The sequence below is a fragment of the Corapipo altera genome, unplaced genomic scaffold (genome assembly GCF_003945725.1).
Source record: "Corapipo altera isolate COAL_440 unplaced genomic scaffold, ASM394572v1 218, whole genome shotgun sequence".
Taxonomy (NCBI): domain Eukaryota; kingdom Metazoa; phylum Chordata; class Aves; order Passeriformes; family Pipridae; genus Corapipo; species Corapipo altera.
In genome coordinates this window covers 86,030-93,590 of record NW_020885072.1, presented here as the reverse complement: position 1 = coordinate 93,590, position 7,561 = coordinate 86,030, and the positions used below count along the sequence as shown (strand labels likewise).

Sequence of the window (7,561 nt, the reverse complement as noted above, 5' to 3'; positions counted from 1 at the left end):
CCCTTGATTTTTCTCTCCTTTTTCCCTTGATTTTTCTCTCCTTTTTCCCTTGATTTTTCTCTCCTTTTCCTCCCCTCCCTTTTCCCCCTTCTCCCTTTCCCCCCCCCTTCACTTTTCTTCTGGGTCTTCTCTCATCTTCCTCACAGTTTTTCTCTGAGAACCAAAACCAAACGAAAGCCCCTCAATTTTTCTCATTATTTGCTTTTTTAATGACCAACCCCCCAAATGGTCGTAATTACTTTAAAAAGGACATTCCAGAACTGCAGCAAAAGGGCTTTGAGGTGTTGAATAATCCCTGGGAACAGTTAAAATCCCTGGGAACAGTTAAAATCACTGGGTGTGTAATTAAAAAACTCTGTCCAATTAGTGCCATCCAAACTGGAAAAGACATCTTGGAGACCCGGAATGGAATTCCTGGAGTCATCCAAATGACTTGGCCTTCCAACGACCTTCTCAGAATTTGCAGTGAAACTCTGGGAATGTGTTTGGAGACAGGAATGCCCTCCAAGGATCCTGGCAGGACTGGCATCTGTGTAATTTGATGGATGCTCCCTGTCTGTGAGCAGCTCTGGGATAACTGAATCCATTTATTCCAGAGCTACCCTTTGCCCCCGTCTGGCAAAGGAATGCCAAGTCTTTAAGCTGCTCAGGAATTTGGGAGCTTGCCAGGATGCAGTGCCAGGTTGGGAAAGGGGAATTGAGGGCTGGAAGGAACGGAGCAGTTGCTGGGAATGCTGCTGGAGGAGAGGAGTTGTTGCCCAAGGTGGGATATTGAGCCTGGAATTCCTTGGGAGCTCCTGCTCCCTCCATTTGTGTGGATGCCAAACCTCTTCCCTGGGCTTTGATGCTCTCCTTTAGGAACTGGAATCCTGGAATGGTTTGGGTGGGAAGGGACCTTAAAGATCCCATTCCAACCCCTAGACCGGGTTTTTCCCTATAAAATAGACCCCTCTGGGACTTTTCCCCCCAAATCTCATCTATCCCAGAGCAGTTCCTTGCCTTTGGATGGCAAAGCAGTACAGGACATTCCCATCCCCTTTCCCTAAATCTCGGATCCATTTGGTTATTTACTTGCGAGGTTCCAAAATTAAGCCCAAATTGTTTAATTCCCTTGAAACTGAATCTGTTGCCTGGAGGATCTATGGATGCACATCCCTGGAATTGCCCAAGGACAGGTTGGACAAGGCTTGGAGCATCCCAGTCTAGTCCAAGGTGTCCCTGCCCATGGAACTGGATGAGTTTAAGGTCCGTTCCAACCCAAACCATCCTGGGATTCCATGAAATTTAAGGAACAGGCTCCATTTTGATGGAACTTTACAGTCTCATTCCATAATATTAAAATCACTGCCTCCATTAAAATCTAATTCCCAAAAATATGTCCTAAGGCTGACTAACACCGGGCACCACCAGGGATTTGGGTCATGCTTCCTAAAAATAGAATCCCAAATTCACCTTGGGAATTTAGATCAGTAGCCCGTTCCCTTCTCCTGGGGATTGGGAATGGAGACTCTTCTGGAAGATTTGGGGCTGCTGGGAATTGGGATACAGGCACCAACCACCTTTTTGGTGGTCCCAGTGTCCCACATTCCCATTTCTGTGCTCATGGAGTCACCTCAGTGCTGCTCCTCCTCTCCAGCACCTGGGTGGGATTTGATGGGATTCGTGGTACTGAGGACTTGGAAAATTCCATGTTTTTTGAGCAGACAAATCCTGTGATATCCCTGAGATGGAGAGTGAATCCTCAATACCGTTCCTGTTGTATTTACACTGTTATTTAATGGAAAACAGCCCAGGAGTTGATTTTCCCTGGTTTTTTTCCCAGTCCAGGCAGTGTGAATTATTTGAGATCTGTAATTCCCAAATTAGGATTGATCATTTCTGTTCAACCTGGTTGGTGTTTTTTTTTGTTTTTTTTTTTTTTTTTTTTTTGGAATTCAGGCTTGCTTCCCACTGAATTAAACTGTAAGAAAAGCATCACCTGGAATTCCAAACCAAATTCCAATTGCTTGTTTGATACCTGTGTTTGGAATTGAATCAGCTCCGTTTGGAATTTAATACATGGAGGGACAAAACTCCTCGGCAGAGAGGAGGAATGGGGAGCCCCAGCCTGTGGTTTTTCCCATCTTCCAGCACTTTTGAAGTTCTAGGCAATAAAATCCTTTAATAATTTATGATTGATGTCCTTTAGCAGCCAAATTCCCTTAATGCTGGTGACTGGAAAAGGCAGGAATGAACTCTTCCTGTACAGGGAGCGCTCCCACTTTTCCTCTTGGTGTTTGTATTGTTTTCTCTGTAAACTCAGGATAATTCACACTTTTATTCCCAGATTTAAATGGAAAAATCATTCACAGATTTAACGGGGAGAGGAAAATTTGGCAATTAAAACATGAATATTCAGAACATCCAAGTTTATATTTCCATGTTCTTCCACAAATCCCGGGATCTGAAGTACCAAACACACAACCCTGTTTAAGCTGGTTTTTGGGATGTTTTTTCCCTCTAAATACACCCTGATCCCAGGAATAAGCCCTTGGGATTTAAGAACTCGTTACTCCTGAACACCACGATCCAGAATTTCTCTTCTGGAATGTGGAGAGGGGACTCAGTTTTTCCTCCATCCCGAGTGTGCCAAGGGACGCCCCGGAGCTTCCACAGCTTTTGGCTGCTGGATGTTGGGATCGGGGCTGCCACACATCCATTTGGATCCCACTGTCTTCCCACTTCCCGCAGGGAATGGTGCTCTCTGCCGAGTACATCAAGAAGAAGCTGGAGCAGGAAATGGTGCTTTCCCAAGCCTTTGGACGTGACCTGGTGAGTTCCAGTTTTCCTTCCAGACAGAGGATGAGAATTCCCTATAAACCTGGTTTTTAAGGGAATTGCCGTGTCCTGGATGCCTCATGTTAATTTCTCAACTCTCCCTTTAATTCCCGTCCCTCTGGATTGCCAGCTCCCTCATGGAATCCTGGAATCTGGGGTTGTAAGGGACCCTAAAACTGCTCCGGTCCCACCCCCCCTGCCATGGGAAGAGAACATTCCATAAGATCAGGTTGCTCCTCGAGGCTTTTTCATTTTGGAACCCCCAGCACTGCAGAGCTCCTGGTTATTCTCTCTTTCCTAAGGCAGGAAGTCCCACGTGGGAATGCGGGACAGGGAACGTTAAAACCGAGCCAGCGGGAACTAAAATCCCATCTCCGTGGAGGTTCTTTCCGGAATGCTGTCTCTGGGAGCACGTTCCTGGTGGCAGGGAGCTAGCAGAGATCCCAAGGGAGGTGTTGGGAAGCAGCTTGCCTTGGTTTATGGGTTGGGAATAGCTGTGGAAGTGCTGCCTCGGGATGTTTGATGGATGGAGGGAGAGACACTCCGGCATCCGGCTTCATCCCTCTCTGCCTGGAAAGGGAATATTGGGTTTGTTCCCAGTAATCAGGAGGAATTTTTCCTGGCTTTAGGTACGTAAATGCCATCCCAGCTCCCACCAAAGGTTCCTGTATCTCAGGATATTGTTTCTGACAGTTGCCAGCAACAGATATTCCAGGGAAAAGTACCCAGGGAGGTGGAGAAACACTTTGTCCATGGATTTGGATATTATCAGGAAGCTGTGAGGTTTGAGGAAAGGGCCAAAGGCTCCTGTAAATCCCAGAGAATTCAAACAGCTGGTGTGCATTTCCTGTTTCTTCCCATCCTTTTTCTTCCAGGGAAGAACCAGTAGGTCACACACTGATGGAGATGTAGAATTCCAGAAGCGAGTGAATTCCAGGGCCTGGAGTGCCAGGAATGGGAATGGCTTCCCACTGATAGAGGGCAGGGTCAAATGGGATACTGGGAAGAAATCCTTCCCTATGGGAATGGTGAGGCCCTGGAATGGATTTCCCAGGGAAGCTGTGGCTGTCCCATCCCTGGAAGTGTCCATGGCCAGGTGGGACAGGTTTTGGAGTAGCCTGGGATAGTGGAAGGTATTGGGATTGGAACCAGATGGGCTTTAAGGTCCCTTCCCACTCAAACCATTCCAGGATTCCGTGATGATTCCATGAGATTCAGAGCAAGGAGCTGTTCAGCTGGAATCTGGAGCTTTCATGTGTGAAAACCACTCGAAAACCTGGGGAAAGGGAGAGATTTGGGGGATGAATCCCCGTTAATTTTCAGCGTGGCGTCCATTTCTTGTTGGTTTTGGTTTCCAGGGAAGAGGGACAAAACACTACGGCCTGATTGTGGTTGGGCACTCCCTGGGAGCTGGAACTGCTGCCATCCTGTCCTTCCTGCTGCGCCCCCAGTACCCCTCCCTGAAGTGCTTTGCCTATTCCCCCCCAGGTGGGCTGCTCAGGTAGGTCTTGGGATGCAGGTGGGACTGGAGCTGGAGCACGGCCCGGTTGGGATCCTCTAAGGAGCAGTAGAAGGGACAGGCAGCCTGGATTTGCCAAGTGTTCCCTCCGTGGTAGAGTTTGGAATTCAGGGTAGGAGGGCAGGTGGCCACTCTCCCAAATATTCCGGAGTTGTCTGTGGCTCTCATTTTAATGGAAAATGCAAGTTGGATGCAATTTCCATACTCTTTGCCCAGTCCTGATCCAGTTGCTTGGATTCCTTTTCCAAAGAAACTTCACCTCACTTTGGGATGTGATTTCTCCCATTCCAAAGCGGTGCCTGAAAAAGGGGCAGAGGGATTGTGCTTTTTGGGTGCTGGTTTCCCTCCCAAGGGAGAGAGAATAATGGGGAATTCCTCCCATTGTAAATGGGAACAGACCTTCTGGTCACATTATTCCCAAACAGAACCATCCCATGGGATTGCTGGCAAGTGAGGGAAGGTCTTTCTGGTTGTCATGGGGATCCTTGAAATGGGCTCTGGATTCTCCAAAGCCCCTTGTGGCAGTTCCTGCATCATATTCCAGGAGCAGCCAAGGGTTTTAAAGTGTCCTGCTGATGGATCTTGATGTTGGCATTCCTTGTTGTTGTCATTCCTGGCTTTCTGCAGCCGCAGAGCTACAGAGGAGGATGTTCCATGGGAGTTTTGTGGCTTTTTGTTCAGAAATCCCACTTCTGGATCCCTTGGGAGCCCCTGACTTGTGTTGTGCCCAGGATCATCTCCAGGAAGCTCCACAGAGTGGGAATCTTAATTCCTTCCCTCTCAGTCCTCAGGTTGCTCCAGAAATTTGCCATCTGAGTTCTCCACAATATTCCAGTATTTCATTCCACAGTGTCTTTGTCAGGTAGCCTCAGGAGCACGGAATATCTTCTTCCTTGGCTGCCCTGCCGTTCCCAAACTCTTGGAAAATGGCTGGGAGGCATTGAGTTAAAGCACTTCCTTTCCCAGGTATATCCAGAGCCACGTGCAGGGGAATGTTTGAGCCCTGGGATGTGGATATGAGGCTTTTCCTTCCCAAGGTGCAAATCCCAAAAGCCTTGGAAGTAGCTTGGATTGGGGTTTTGTGCCCCTGGTTCTCTGCCACCGGCCTGGGAATGAAACACTGTTTGCTTCTTCCTGCTCCTGTTTCTCTTCCAGTGAGGATGCCATGGAGTATTCCAAGGAGTTTGTGACTGCAGTGGTGCTTGGGAAAGATCTGGTGCCCAGGCAAGTGGAGGAGTGTCCCAAATCGTTCCTGAGTGTTTGCTGTCCTGTCCCCAGATCATCCATTTCCTGTCAGAAACACGTGGATCATCTGTCTCCGGATTCCTCATTTGCCTGTCCTTGTCTTGTTCCTCATTTATCTGCCTGGTTCCTTGTGTTATTCCTTATTTATCCTCCTGCTTCCCTGTGTTTTCCCTGGGCACCTCTGTTGGTGCTTCACACACCTCTTTATAGGCAAATCCTTCCTGTGTGCCAGAAAAGTGGGAATATCCTGCCTCTGGAATCACTCACTGTGGTCCCTGGAGCATCAGTGTCATCTTCCCAGTTTCTTGTGTCATCTTGGATGTGCTATCACCTCATGTTTGTCCCAAAATTCCTGTTCCATTTCATATCTCCGACCCAGCTCATTCCTTGGCATCTCTCACCTTCCTCATCCCCTGGGATACGTTCTGCTGAGCAGGGGTTTGGGCCGGGACAGACAACCTGGCATTTCCCTGGATGACATGACCTGCTCCATCCTGGAATTTCCTCAGTGGTGTCACTCAGCTCCCAGACACCTTCCCGAGTCACCTGTTCCGTGTCATCCTTCCCTGGCATCTGGGATTCCACTGTCAGCTCCCTGTTCCCTGAGCTCTCTCCCCTCCGTGTTCCCTGCTCTGCTCCCATTTATTGTCCCAATGGTTCCCGACCCCTCTTCCCCCTTTCCTGCTCCGGGCTGATGCCACATCCCACCTCAGAAACCTGCACTGCTTTCCCCCCACTCCCAGTTCCAGCCCCAGTCCACTCTGGGTTTCTCCATTCCAGATTCCAGCCCCAATCCGGTGTGCATTTTCCCCCATTCCAGATCCCAGGCCCAATCCAGTCTGGGTTTTTCTATTCCAGATTCCTACCCCAGTCTGAGAGTTCCCCCCATTCTGGAGCCAAATCCAGTCTGGGTTTTCCCCCATTCCAGATCCTGGTCTGAATCCAGTCTGGGTTTTCCCTCATTCCCAGTTCTGACTGTGATCTGGTCCAGGTTTTCCCCCATTCCAGATTCCAGCCCCAGTCTTTCCCCCATTCTGGATTCTGGGCCTGATCCAGTCTGGGTTTTCCCCATTCTGGATTCCAGGCATTATCCAGTCCGGGTTTTCCCCCATTCCCAATTCCAGTGCTAATCCAGTCTGGGTTTTCCCCATTCTGGATTCCAAGCATTATCCAGTCCGGGTTTTCCCCCATTCCAAATTTCACCCCGATTCAGTCTGGGTTTTCCCCCATTCCCAATTCCAGCACTAATCCAGTCCGGGTTTTCCCCCATTCCAGATCCCAGCCCTGATCCAACCTGAGTTTTCCCTCATCCCTGATTCCAGCCCTGATCCTTGTGGTATCCTTTTGAATGTGATTCCTTGTTCTCCTGTGCCCACGTGCCCTTCCCATCCCATTCCCTGCCCGGGTGTTCCAAACACGTCTCCCTCTTTTCCATAACCCCATCTGCCTGTTTTCCTTACTCCCACTTTCCTCTCTTCCAGGATCGGGCTCTCCCAGCTGGAGGGGTTCCGCCGGCAGCTCCTGGATGTTCTCCAAAGAAGCACCAAACCAAAGGTGAGAGGGAAGAGGGACAAACCCCTGGAAGTGTCTCCAGGCAAGGATAGGGAATTGCAGTGGTGGGAAGGGCGGGTTTCCTCCAGGTGTCCTTGGGATCACTGTTTAGGGAACTCCAGGAATGACGGGAAGAGATCCAAGGAGAGCTCCGTGGGCTGGTTCCCACTCAGGTGTTCCAAGTTCACCGTCACAGATCCCAAATAACCGAGCAGGGAATTTTCTGTCCAAGCCTGTGTTGGTGTCTGTGTTCCCAGTGTGGAGTTTTTTCAGCTGGGATAAAGCTGGGAACAGACTGGAATTGTCTGTTTATGGGCATGGCTGGGTGATGCTGGGATAAGGAGTCTGGTCGTGTTTCGGGCATGGGAAATGTGGGAATTGTCCCTTCCCAGTCTCCACCATTACGCTGAGATAGGAAAAAACCGTAAA

The 7,561-nt window shown here is 49.3% G+C and overlaps 1 protein-coding gene across 1 annotated transcript in view; it reads left to right on the top strand.

Annotated features, from left to right (window-relative positions):
- The window catches only part of DAGLA (diacylglycerol lipase alpha), a 57,463-nt gene that overhangs the window by 35,829 nt on the left and 14,073 nt on the right, over positions 1–7,561 (top strand). Inside the window, exons 13-16 of the mRNA XM_027669239.1 lie at positions 2,731–2,811; positions 4,176–4,318; positions 5,492–5,560; positions 7,063–7,135. Of these exons, the coding sequence (XP_027525040.1) occupies positions 2,731–2,811; positions 4,176–4,318; positions 5,492–5,560; positions 7,063–7,135 (366 nt within the window). The remainder of the gene's footprint in view (positions 1–2,730; positions 2,812–4,175; positions 4,319–5,491; positions 5,561–7,062; positions 7,136–7,561) is intronic.